Source organism: Phyllostomus discolor, chromosome 7 (genome assembly GCF_004126475.2).
Source record: "Phyllostomus discolor isolate MPI-MPIP mPhyDis1 chromosome 7, mPhyDis1.pri.v3, whole genome shotgun sequence".
In the NCBI taxonomy this organism is placed as follows: Eukaryota; Metazoa; Chordata; class Mammalia; order Chiroptera; family Phyllostomidae; genus Phyllostomus; species Phyllostomus discolor.
In genome coordinates this window covers 27751447-27764130 of record NC_040909.2, presented here as the reverse complement: position 1 = coordinate 27764130, position 12684 = coordinate 27751447, and the positions used below count along the sequence as shown (strand labels likewise).

The 12684-nt window shown below is 42.9% G+C and overlaps 1 protein-coding gene across 1 annotated transcript in view; it reads left to right on the top strand.

Annotated features, from left to right (window-relative positions):
- EAF1 (ELL associated factor 1) overlaps window positions 1-12684 on the top strand; it is a 13791-nt gene extending 1107 nt beyond the window's left edge. Inside the window, exons 2-6 of the mRNA XM_028518198.1 lie at window positions 1803-1897; window positions 3735-3871; window positions 5532-5722; window positions 6936-7169; window positions 9361-12684. Of these exons, the coding sequence (XP_028373999.1) occupies window positions 1803-1897; window positions 3735-3871; window positions 5532-5722; window positions 6936-7169; window positions 9361-9407 (704 nt within the window). The 3' untranslated portion in view covers window positions 9408-12684. The remainder of the gene's footprint in view (window positions 1-1802; window positions 1898-3734; window positions 3872-5531; window positions 5723-6935; window positions 7170-9360) is intronic.

Sequence of the window (12684 nt, the reverse complement as noted above, 5' to 3'; positions counted from 1 at the left end):
CTCCTGCCTACGTTAGCTCCCTTCTTTCTTACCCCAGTTCCTCCGGGACTTCGATTTTTTCCCTTCTTCCCCCCTACTCCCTTCAGACTCACTCTTCCCAAACCGAACCCTTCGTCGTTCCACCTCTTCTGCCTTTGACCCCAAACGCTTCTTCTGAAGTTCATTGGCTCCTTTCTCTTTTCCTCGCCGCAGCCAGCCCTTCCTTGATGTCAAACCTACCCCCTGTTTATTACCGAAAAACCTGACCCCACATTCAGACTCTAGTTCTTCCTGTAATTCCCCCCCCCTCCCCTTTTTCTGATGGTCTCACCAGGGTTCTCTGTGTTTAAAGGACTCTTCCTGTTTGCTCATGAGCCTCACCTACTCCCTCCTATTTCACTCTCTTTCCCCCCGTTTTCCTCAGCTTTCTTTCCTGGTGCTTCTTTGCTCTGGGTACCCTGAGACACCGCTTCACTCCCTCTTGCAGCCAAAGAATCCGCATCCTCCCTGCACCCCTTCAGCCTTCCTCCTCCAGCCTCTGCATCTCCTTTGACTTTGATGTCTTTTGAGGTCACTTATACTGCCCTGATGGACTCAGGACGAAGCCCCTTGTAGGTGAAGAATAAAATTTGAATTTGTGAGCCTGGAATAAGTTAAAGTTTGATCTGTGTTTGGAAGCAGGTATAAAGAATGTCAAAATAGTCATTATGCTGGACCTTCCTTTTCTACATGATTACAGACTCCGTTGAGGAAGGGCACTCCCACTCTGTGTCCTGGGTAAAGATTTGGCTTTTACTAATTGGCTGACTGAGCATCCTTCTATGATTCACAGACTCCCGGTTTCCTGTCTTTGTAGTGCTAATGCTGGTTAAGACATGTTTTTGCCAAAGAAGCTAATAAGTGTGACTCAACACTTAGAGAGATGTCGGTTGGATAATGAAGTTCCATCTTTGTGTGGTCACTTGCCCTGCCATTACATTGCTATGCTAACTACTGGCAGCATATCAGCTCTTTCAGAGGGATAATGGAATGTGATAAGACCGTCATTTCTTGAGCGGTTTACTAAGTTGATGTTGTAGTAGAGTGAAGGGCAATGGGGAATTTAAATGAGACACTTTACATATGCACCTGGCTTGCAGTTTGAGGCAGGTGTGTATTAAAATGGAGTAATTGTGCTTAAATTGCAATTCAGAAACACAGGCAGGATTAACCTTTGGAGATAAAGTTCAGCCCTGTACTCCCAACATCTACAGGAGTATCTTTATTAAAGCTATGGAACTTGAGTGTGGCAAGTCATAATTTTGACAGTTCCTACACAAAAAGAAATCAGCTTATATGATGCTATAGCTTTGTATTTCATGTAGGGTTTTACAATCACAGAATGTTATTAACATGTTACCACTTTTGATCTCACAGCAACCCTAATAAAGCACTGTATAATGGATAATAAGCATTGATTTTCATCTGTCACTCTGGAGAAGGGAGTATCTTTGCTTAATAAAATGGTATATAAATTCTAGTTTTTTTTCTCCTTCAAAATAATCCAGGCGGGGTGGGAGGAGAAGTATGTAGACGTGTAGATGAAACAAGATTGTCCTCAGTTGGTAATTACTGAGGCTGGATAATGGTGGTGCACAGGGTTTATTACACTGTTCTCTTTGTTGTTGTATATGGGAAGTTTTCCACAATGAAATAGTTTTTTAAAAATATTCTAAATTATTTGTATTTGCCATTTATTTGAGTAATAATTGTTAAATGTGAATGCCTAGAAAACCCTTAGTATAAATAACATGGTGGGTACTTTTCGTTTCCTTTTCCTTTAGATGATTTTAAGCCAGCATCTATAGACACTTCCTGTGAAGGAGAGCTTCAGGTTGGCAAAGGAGATGAAGTCACAATTACGCTGCCACATATCCCTGTAAGTTTATTCCATTGCTGTTTTTTAAAAATGTAGAATCCCAGTGAATTCTCATGTTTTGTGTGATTACTATTTGAATTACCTACTGTTTAAAAATTCCTAATTTTCTGAAGTGTCAGCATAAGGAAAAAGGGAATTTAGGGTGTGGGGTAGAATAGAATGTATATTTCGTAGGTGTTTGATTAAAAATGATTCTTTGTCATTTTCTCGAAGGTCCCATTTGCTATAAAGTAAACAGGGATCCTACCCAGACATCTGGCCCCTTTTTTAAACATGCATAGTTTCTCCCCAAGCATCTCCATAGAAGAAGGCCATGGGTTTCATGCTGATAAATAGCCATCACGTTTAGGAGTGTGGTGCTGCCAAGACAGGAGTTAAGGTGGGCAGGAGCAGGACTTCCATCTTTCATATAATATAGTGCCTGACAAACAGTGAAGTGTAGGCTGATAGTTTCAGGCAAAAAGTAGAGGTTCAGAGCATTCAGCTAATTGAGCAACAATGAATTGAGTTAAAAACTGAATTGAGAACTCTTTCATAGAAGGGTTTTTGTGAGGCCTTGCCCAAGCCTCACTCTGATCATAAACCCCAAAGGATTAGACAACATTCTCAGTGAACGTGTGTCATTGCATGTCACAGCCCTATCCTGGCACACAATGAGTTCTTGCCGACCTGTGGAAGAATGAAAAGGCACTGGACAAGGAGACCTGGGAAGCTTTATGTCTTGGAAAAATTGCTTGTCTGCTAGTTCAGACTGCTGTTTCATTACTTGTTGCCTTTGGCAGGTTACATCATCTCCCTTTAGACCTTTCTTTCCCAAATGTGAAATGAAGGGGTTAGATAAGTGATCCCTAAGGCCCCTTCCTACTCTAAATTTTTACTGTATGAGTGAGGAACCAGTTTTTGATTCTATACAAAGGATTAAATCCTATATTTAGTAAATATTAGTTGAGCACCTACTGTGTGCATTACTAGACACTGATAATACAGTCTTGAATAAAACAAGTACATTTTCTGCCCTTGTGGAGTTTATGATATGGAATTTAAATATAAGAAAATGTAATGCTTATTTTGGAAAACCAGGGGAGGCTTCCCTAAGGAAGTGACCTTTGAGTAGATTTGCAGGTTGAGTAGTTGACAGAGAGGGAGGGGCAGGCGTTATAGGCAGAGAAGCCTTGTTAAAGCCCTCAAATGAAAAGTTTGAGGATCTGAAAGAATGCCAGCTGCCTCCTGCCTTCTGCTCTGGAGCCCACAGAGCCCAGGGTGAGTGGCACTGGTGAGGCTGAAGGACTAGATGGTTGGTTTAAAGGTGTAATTATTGGACCTCAGAGCAGTGGGGTTGTGATCAAAGGACCTAGGCAGGTGACTGGCAGATGTGCTTGCTTTGAGCTGACCAGAATCATGAGCTGCCCTTCCAGATGCTCTGTCGGCTACTTGGCATGAGGGGGAAACCCTGAACTCCCCAATTACAAGGAAATTTTAGAGATCTCTCCCAGGTTTTACTTCTCACAGTGAAAGCTTGATCACAAGTAGTGGTTAATTTATTTTTCTCAGTTCACACTTTATTGTTATTCATAACATTTTTTTGAGTCCCTAGAACATATATGGTAATTTAAAATTTTATGTTACCTTTCTTGATTACTTAGAACCAGTTATAGAGTCATAGGTTCTTTCTATATTATCATTACCCTTTTCTTTGTTTTTGCCTGGGAAACCAGGAGTTCTTTTTGGGTTTCTCTGATAAAATGTTTGATAAGGTAGAGTCACCTATAAATTCAGTTTTGATATTCATAACTGGTGTGCTTAGTTTTGGTAAACTTACACTGTTTGTGCCATGTAGGGGTCCACACCACCAATGACTGTGTTCAAAGGGAACAAGCGGCCTTACCAGAAAGACTGTGTGCTTATTATTAACCATGACACTGGTGAATATGTGCTGGAAAAGCTCAGTAGCAGCATTCAGGTCAAGAAAACAAGGTATGGGAATCACCAGATACAGCGTGATGTGACATTTGTATTATCTATTCAGTTATTTTATAAGATCGTGAGCATCTGGGTACGCAGAATCTTGTTGATAATCTCAATAGCTCCACCTGTGTTTTCTCAGACAAATCAGTAAAATATCTTTTCCTTAAATGTAGTAGAAAGAAATAATGCTTTTAAGACCTGAAAAGTGAAAGCCATTGGGGAAAGGAGTGTACTTTATATGTAAATTGACTCTATTAATCTCATGATTTTTGAAACAGTACCGCTTAAGGAATATAAGATTTAAATTTACAGACTTATAATTATGAAAGAATAATTGAATAATATATATGGTTTATTAGAGTGAAAAAATTTTTATTAGATCTATTGAGATCTAATAAAAACAAAATTTTTGTAACAAAATAAAATTTTGCCTATTTTTGAACTAGTGTGCTTTTTAATATTTAATTCAATAGGCATTACATGCCTGATATGAAACCAGTTAGATTTTATTTAAAGTTAAAATTCATTCCATAAATAGAAATAATCCAGTGGTTCTGTTGTTACATTGTGATATAGCAATTATTGTAATATAGTGATTACATTTTAAAGAGTGTTAGAGCCTGGTATTTTTCTGTTTATGCTTCCTCAAGCCATTTTCTTCTTTCACAAAAAATAAAGGAGTAGCTACCTTGTATTAGCTACCTTGTATTAAGGAGTTATTATATGCCGGGAACAATGCTAGACACTTTAGGAATGATCTTTTCTCATCTATAAGTAGCTCTTAGGTGTTATTGTTGTCCTTAAAACACACCCACGCAGACAAGGAGACCGAGAGTAAGTGAGATGGTTAGCTACCTGTGTCCGGTGCCGGTGTGCCGCAGAGCGCCTGTTCCTTCCTGTGGCTCAGTGTATCTGTGTTAATTGCCTCCACGAACCAGGTGCTGCAGTTACTTCTCCAGGGGCTGATGGTTGTGAGCGTTTCTCTTATTATGCAGTGTCATCTGGGGACTAGCAGCATTTATCACTTGGATGCTTGTTGAAAGTGCAGAATTTCAGGACCTAATAAGTGAGAATATGCATTTTAATGAGATCCTCAGTTGATTTGTGTGCACACTAAAGTTTGAAAAGTGCTGGGCTAATCCACTTACAAAAGAAATTGTTAATGGATAGAATTTTCTCTGTTTGGAGTGAAGCACTTGGCTTGTCTGCCAGCAAGAGCTGGTGTGTGACAAAATGAGCCAGCAGTGAGTGGATCCTGGAAAAATTTACAGACTGACCAGGATTTTAAGGACTGGTTTTATTTAGTAACTGATACACTTGGGATTACCACTTTATATTGTTTACAAGTCTAATCGTCATATTTTCTATTAATAAAATGGGTTCTCATAATCACATTGTATTCTACATCTTCATTTCATCTGCTTCTGCTACAAAATGTGAGCTCCTTGAGGATCTCTCGCACTCACCTCCCCGTGTCTGGCACCCGTGCATAACTGGAATACAACAGATGGTTATCGAATGATTAGTTCATGCGATAAAATTTACGTGTCAGTATTTGCAGCAGTCTGAAAAGCATGGAGTTCTGCAGAGACTTCCAGGTGGTCAGTCACCTGGACAAATTTGACCATTGACTTTGTCCGCCCAGTTTAATATCTGTGTCCCATTTTAGGGCTGAGGGGAGCAGTAAGATCCAAGCCCGGATGGAGCAGCAGCCCAGTCGTGCCCCACAGCCGTTACAGCCGCCCCCGCCCCCACCACCTATGCCATTCAGAGCTCCAACGAAGCCTCCAGTTGGACCCAAAACATCCCCCTTGAAAGATAACCCTTCACCTGAACCTCAGCTGGATGACATCAAAAGAGGTAGGCACTTTCTGTAGGCACGGTAGCTTTTTGGAGTAGTTCGGTGTTGGTGTTTTTGTGGCGATCACAGGGCTGCTGTGGCAATGTGATGGCATGGGCATTCTCTTCCCTTCAGAAATTTCTGCAGATTTCACCCTTTGAGAGGTGATGTGGGTGAGGGCCTTTCCCATCTGAAGAGTGGCTTGTTGAGCCACCTTCAAGGCTGCAGGAGAAGAAAATTCCAAGGTGCTGGGGGTGAAAACCAAGTGTGCCAATGTTGGCATAGTATTTAGGTTAGAGGGACACTTAAAATACAATGACCAGTGCCTTGCACTACCACACAGTTGATAACTGTGAAAGTGACGTGAAGACCAGTGGCATGGGCAGTAGCCTCAAAGAGGAGCTTGCTCAGGCCTCTTCAGTCAGAGAGAGAAGCTTGCCTTGCTTCCTCTCCTGCACAGTGGATGGTTGTAGTTGCCCAGATCCTTAGGAAGTTGTGAGGGTAAGTGTTGTGTTTCATATTTGTAAAACTTGATGAAAAAAATTAAATCGATAGCAGTAGTCAACAGGGAAAGATAAAGAGCTGTCCTTTGGGAGTTTTCCTTTTCTACCCTATAGGAGTGCTCTTTGCACAGTGCACAGTTGTTAAGCCACTCAGTTATTTTTTTCCCCGAGTGGATATTGGAATGCCATTTATGGAAGTTTTCATTCTACTTGAACAGGAATTGTGCCATGAGTGGTTAGTTGTTCCATTATGCTTACAGGAGCCATAGTTGTTTAAGGCCACGTGGTGTGTTTGGACAGGAAAATCTGTTATGTATCCTTACTGTAGTCAGTGACGTTGAAACCCATGGTTAAAGCATGTTCTTCCTTCCCTGCCTTACATCATAAGAAATGCGGTACCTGGCAGTTGTGCCTGGTGGTCAGATACAAAAAGAGGGCAGAGGAGGAGTGTTGTTCCACCACATTTCTTCAGACACCGTGGCTCCTCCTACAAGCTTCCACGTGTTTGTGGGGCATGAAGACGCTGTGTGCCTGACCTTTTATTTTTCCAGGGTATATTGGAAAATTTGTTGACTTCCACTTGGGTCTCCCTGCTGGTTAGAGGTAGATCCAGAACGAGCATTCAGACCTTTCAATCCCTAGTCAGGTATTTTCAATCCCTTAGCATAATATTGCTCTTCTCTTATTTGGTGTTTGCTGTGCTGACCCCTGTCGTGCTGTTGTATTCCAGAGCTGAGAGCTGAAGTCGACATCATTGAACAGATGAGCAGCAGCAGTGGGAGCAGCTCCTCCGACTCGGAGAGCTCCTCAGGCAGCGAGGACGACAGCTCCAGCAGCGGTGGTGAGGACAACGGCCCTGCGTCTCCTCCACAGCCGTCACACCAGCAGCCCTACGGCAGCAGGCCAGCCATGGCCAACGGAACCAGCCGGCCGCAGGGAAGCAACCAGCTCATGAACACCCTCAGTAAGTGTGCTGTCCCTTCTCTGGCTGGGAGGGGTGGCATGTCAGGCCAGAGATGCAGCTTCTGTTTATCTTAGATGAGAATTTATAAACCTGAAGACATTTAAAGCATAAGAAAGGATCCTGACAAAGATAATTTTGAGCAGAAAAATAAATTATCAAACAGTTAAAAAAAGGAAGCATGCAACTGAAAAATCTGTTTTTCTCCTTTCCTCACTGGCACAAATTAGGTTTTATGAATTCTGGAAAATGCTAAATATGAACAGCTAGACTCTTTATTTTTGCAAATATCACCCTTCAGGGGTGCTGTCTGCCACATAGTGTTCCCTGCTCCAGGTCTTTCTACATACCAAGAACCCCGGGTCTCCTGACTGTCCTGTTGGATGTATTTGGAGACCAGCCAGCCTTTGGCAACAGGGAAAGGAAAACACATTGTAATGTCTGGCTGGCTTTCAGTGCAGTCAATACTAAAGTAAAACAGGAGAGCGATAACAGATCCTTTGTTTTGGAGGTGGGGAGAGTGCTCTGCATTCTTCTCTCTCCAGAATCCTTATGAGTGCTCTCCCCTGGTACAACTTCCTTTGAGGAGGTCGGCAAGTCTGGAGGCAATAGTGGAAAAGCTAACCTAGCGAACCCTACCGCTGTGGACTAGGCAGAGCTAATTCTCAACCTCAGCACTGTAGGCATTTTGCACCAGATAAATTTTTGCTGTGGTGGGTGTCCTGTGCATTATAAGATGGCTAAGAGCATCCCTGGCCTCTGCCCACCAGATTCCAGAAGCACTTCCTCTTCTCCCCTAGTTGTGTCAACCAAAAATGTTTTAGGACACTTTGCCCTTGGGCGGGTGGGGTGCAAAATCATCCCCACTGGAGAACCACTACACTTTTTCCACCTGAGTAAGTTCAGCACTGTTATGATATCAGTTAAGGAGATTGTCTGCTGTTCCATTATATGGGCCCAGATTCTGGATATCAGGCTATGCTTTGGTGCTCTTCTCCATTGGCTAGGGATTGTAAGTTTCACATTGGGTGTTTGATATTCATAAGGTAATAGTACCAGAAGGCTACCATGGCTTTAACTTAGTTCTTCATCTTGCCCAGTCAATGCTAAATTAATCTTCTCTTAGAACAAAGGAGCAAAAAGTGGTACAGTGGGCGTCACTGTGGCACTGCCCACCAGTTGCCTTAAACTCCTTGTAGCTCTTTATGTCTCCAGGTCCTTCTGTCCCGCAGCTCTCGCATGGCAAGACCTTAATCTGTGCATGAGGTTATGCACAATAAAGTGTTAGAGTTACTTAAACCAGTATCATCAGTCAGAACCCACTTACAAATCCTAAAGTCACACTGAGTACCACAAATTTGTTAAACCCTGATGTAAAAATATTTAAGATACTGTAATTCATTTTTAAAACTCATCACATTTTAACAAAAATAATTTTGTGAAAAATAAGTTTCCCAAATCAAGAAATATTTAGTAAGAAGAGTAACATTGCTTTAAATTGTGTAAATCTCTTTAATGTCTGGCTCAGCAGAAAGATGGATCCTTTCATGTGCTTTCTGCACTCAGCCCATTGCCGTTAGTTGTTCAGGTTGAAGTGCATGGAGGAAGTCTGGCATCGCACGGGTATGTGGTTAGAAAAGGAAGTACTTTGGGGTCGGACCCTCCGGAGAGGGTGTCAGGGACCCCAGGGTCCTCAGGGTAAACTTGGAGAAGAGCTAGTTTAGAGATTAGCAATCTGGAAATAACAGAAGTTTACTTTGGTGAAATCCTGCGTTACAATTGTTCACATGGAAAATACAGTGATTAATACATCGTAATACCAGAATAAACTCTTTCACATACTCACAACTGTAAATCTAGTTTTGCCTGTCCCTCTATTTTTTTATGATTTGTTAATAACACATTTCTTGTTTTTTATTTTACTAACACAGTTAACAGCTATCTAGACTACTTCTCCCCTGGTCTACCCAGTGAGCAGCATTATTTTGCAGATACCAAAATAGCATTTCTTTCCAAACAGTGACCGGGCCGGTTTTGTCACTGAGCCGAATTGCTCTTCTCTGCTGCTAAATTGGATTGGCCCGGCTTGCCTGCAGTGACAGCCAAGGCAGTCAGCCAGAGAATTGCGGGAAAGTTGTTTTTAAATTGTGTGCTTTTGGTTTGATTACTTGTGGGTTTTGTGTTTTTTTAATAGGAAATGACTTGCAGTTGAGTGAATCTGGGAGCGACAGCGATGACTAGAGCTGGGTCTTTCGAAATCAGCTCTTTGGTGCACAGGCCTGCTGCGAGACCAGGCTGCTTTGCGTGGAATCCGTTGCCAAGAGGAAAACGTCGTGGATCAGTGACTGTAGTAGGAATTTGAGGCTCTGCGACTCTGGGATATTCAAGTCTTTAATTTAGTGGTGATGGGTGATTTTTTTCGTGTAATTTTTGAACAATCTCATGTTTCAAAGTTTAAGTAGATCTATAGAAGAACTAACAGAATTATTTTTCTGTTTGGTTAACACTGTTAATGAGAAAACGGACAGATGTGCCCTGGTCTGGGTACTCAAAGGCCGTATCTTCACCAGGCCAGTGATTCCATTGTACACCCCAGGCTGACCAGGTGGTCTGCACCAGTGAAATGAGAGACAGTGTTTGAGGGGCAGGAGAGGGGGGAAGCCTCAATCTGTAGCATAGAAGTAAGTTAAAACCACTTTAAATTGTGGAAACGAAGTGGTGAGGAAGTTCTGTCTGATCCAGCCTGAAAAGCCTGTGTAGAAACAGACTTTAGGGGGGGTCCTCAGGTGTCAGCTGGCAGGACCCTGGAACCCTGGCAGTTCAGCCCCCTCGTTGACAGACAAGGAGAGGGAAGCACACAGCTGGTTTAGCCTCCTGTGCCCAGCCCAGGCTTTTCCTACTGCTCCCTTTCTCTAATCTCACTGGAACCAGAGGTTCTTACGCATGAGACCGACAGATGTCCATAGGAACTTTTATTGACAGATGAACATAGGAACTTATCTTAAAGATAAGCGTGTCGAGTCCTTGTAGCTCAGAATCAGATCCAGACAGTCCTGGAATACACGAGGCCGGTGTAGCAGGTCAAACCACTGCTGACACACAGCTCCCTGAACCTGGGGCTGTCAGTTCCACGTGGATCCACGCTAAGTGTCCCTCCTTTGGGGGTTGTTAGGAGGGGAGGCAGGAGGGGAAGAGATGTACAGTGAAGAGACCTTTCTAAACAAATGAACCAGCAGCAGGTTTTCAAAAACCAGAATATAAATAGGAGTTCTGCAATAGGAAATGAGCACATTCTTTTGATAAGATCTTTATGTTGATGCTTTTGTACCACTGTTTGTGCCTGACTCCCAGACTGATTTGTGGTTTTATATAAAGTTAGAAGAAAGTCACAAGATTGCCTTCTGCAGTGTGCAGTTTCCAAATGAATCTGTTGTTGTGGGAAACTGGTCACCAGTAAATGTTTCATATTGAGTAACTGCCCCATAATTAGTTTGTGGGTAAATTAGAATGTCCCATAATTAGTTTGTGATCAGTTGTCCCATCTCTCCAATTTGAGTATGTCCTGAGAAATTTCCATCTACTTTAGTTAGTGGATATCAGGAACATTAAGTATGATTTTCCTTCCAGGGGTCCCTATACTCATATGGCCTCACCTTCCTCAGCTAGCGGAGGGACGCAGTCTGGACCTGGAAGGGAAGTAGATGATCCAAGGTGGCACTTTGGTTAGAGTTGAGTCTTACAGAGTCACCTGTGTTAACTGCATAGCGACCCCAGGAGCTGGAGATGGGGACCAGCAGCCATTGTCCAGCAGCATGCGTGCACCACTCTACCACGTGTGGGTAGTGGGTACACACTCGAACCCTGTGCTGGGCGCTCAGCCCAGCACGAGGTGTCAGTGGGTTTAGTGGCACGTGGGAACTTACTGATAATTGATCATTGCTTTATAATTCCTTAGTAATAACAGCTCAGGGAGGGTGAAGGTCATGACTGGGAGACATGCATTGTTACTGGATGTAGGAATGTTTCACTGCTCTTAACTTGCTCAAGTTCGAGCAGGTTTCAGGAACTTGAACTAAAACTCTATTTAAGCCTCTTTGTGTTTCTCCCAAAGTCTTCACGTACATAGAGAGAACTGTGGTTTGGGCATGTCAGGTAACGGGATTTGTTTCTATAGGAAATGCTTGTGTGTAGCCCTGGGTTTGGCGACTAAAGCTGTCTCAACCTCAGACTCCCCTGCCACCTGTCCTCCCCACCCTCCACGGTGTCCTCTGGCGTGGCTCCAGTTTGGCTCTTTGCACAAAGATTCGGTGGTTCTCTCCCCTGCACACCCCAGCCTTACCCACCAGAGTGAGGAATCTTTTCAGAAATAGAGAATTTGGCCTTACAGACTACTGCTCACAAGTACACTCACGCCAGCCAAACGGGCCTTGCTCTTCCTGCCTCTGTGCCTTCTCAGTCTCTCCTCCTCTGCCCGCCAGACCTCACCCCCGAGGCGCCGTCTCCTGCAGGGCCCACCGTCAGGCTCGTCCTCTGTTCTCTTCTGCCGGCTGCAATGCGGTGTGTACCAGCTACTCCTTGCTTGGGCTCTGGTTGTATGAATTCCTTGAAGCTGAGACTTATCCTCGCCTCTGCCCCCTGGGATGTCCACAGGAATAGACAGGCAGACGCTTGTAGCTGGTGTGGGGTGGCGGGGGGAGGCAGAGAGAACCAGCCCATGGAGTAGAGGTGGTAGACATAGAGAAAACATTCCAGGCATTTGGAGATAGCTGAAAACTATTGATAAAACTATTGACTTTAGTTACTTTGAAATTTCCCAACTCAGTTGTTAAAATGACCTTTTCTTTGTTCTGTATGTCTACCACACTGGGGTCAGTAGGCAAGGTGTGAAGACTTCAGCCTCAGCTACCTGAGGAGCCATGGCAAGCCACAGTAAAGACATGAGTTGGGAAAACTCAACATGAACAAACCAGAGATGTATAATGATGCCACTCATTAACTATTTTATTTCTGTAGCAGGATCATTTTTTCTACGTGTGGTATTACTATGTATGTGCTTCAGTAGGGGGGAAACTTGAAAATTCCAAAATCCTCACTTCCCTATTTGAGAGGCTGGTTAAGTAGGAAATGTGTGGGTGTGCGTATGTGTGATGTATTTATTACATTATTTTGAAAGAGTAATACTATGATATGTGGATATATATTAGGTACAGCCAAATTGGATGTTTCTATTTGGCAAGGAAGGTAGGATTTCTGAAACTCAGGCCTTAACCAGTACATTGGAAGAAAGACCAATCGAAGATTTATGAAATGTGTGTTTTGTTGTTCCTGTTATTTCTGTCTTGGGTTCATTGTCTCATTCTTCAATGATTTTTAAATGATTTTAAAAGTTTATTTTGCTTAATTATGAAGTAGATGTGCATGTTTACATTTATGTAAGATATTTGCTGTGTAAAGTTTTTTTTGGTTTACCCTCTTAAAAGAGCACTATATTTAAGTAAAAATGAAGGTCAGCAATACA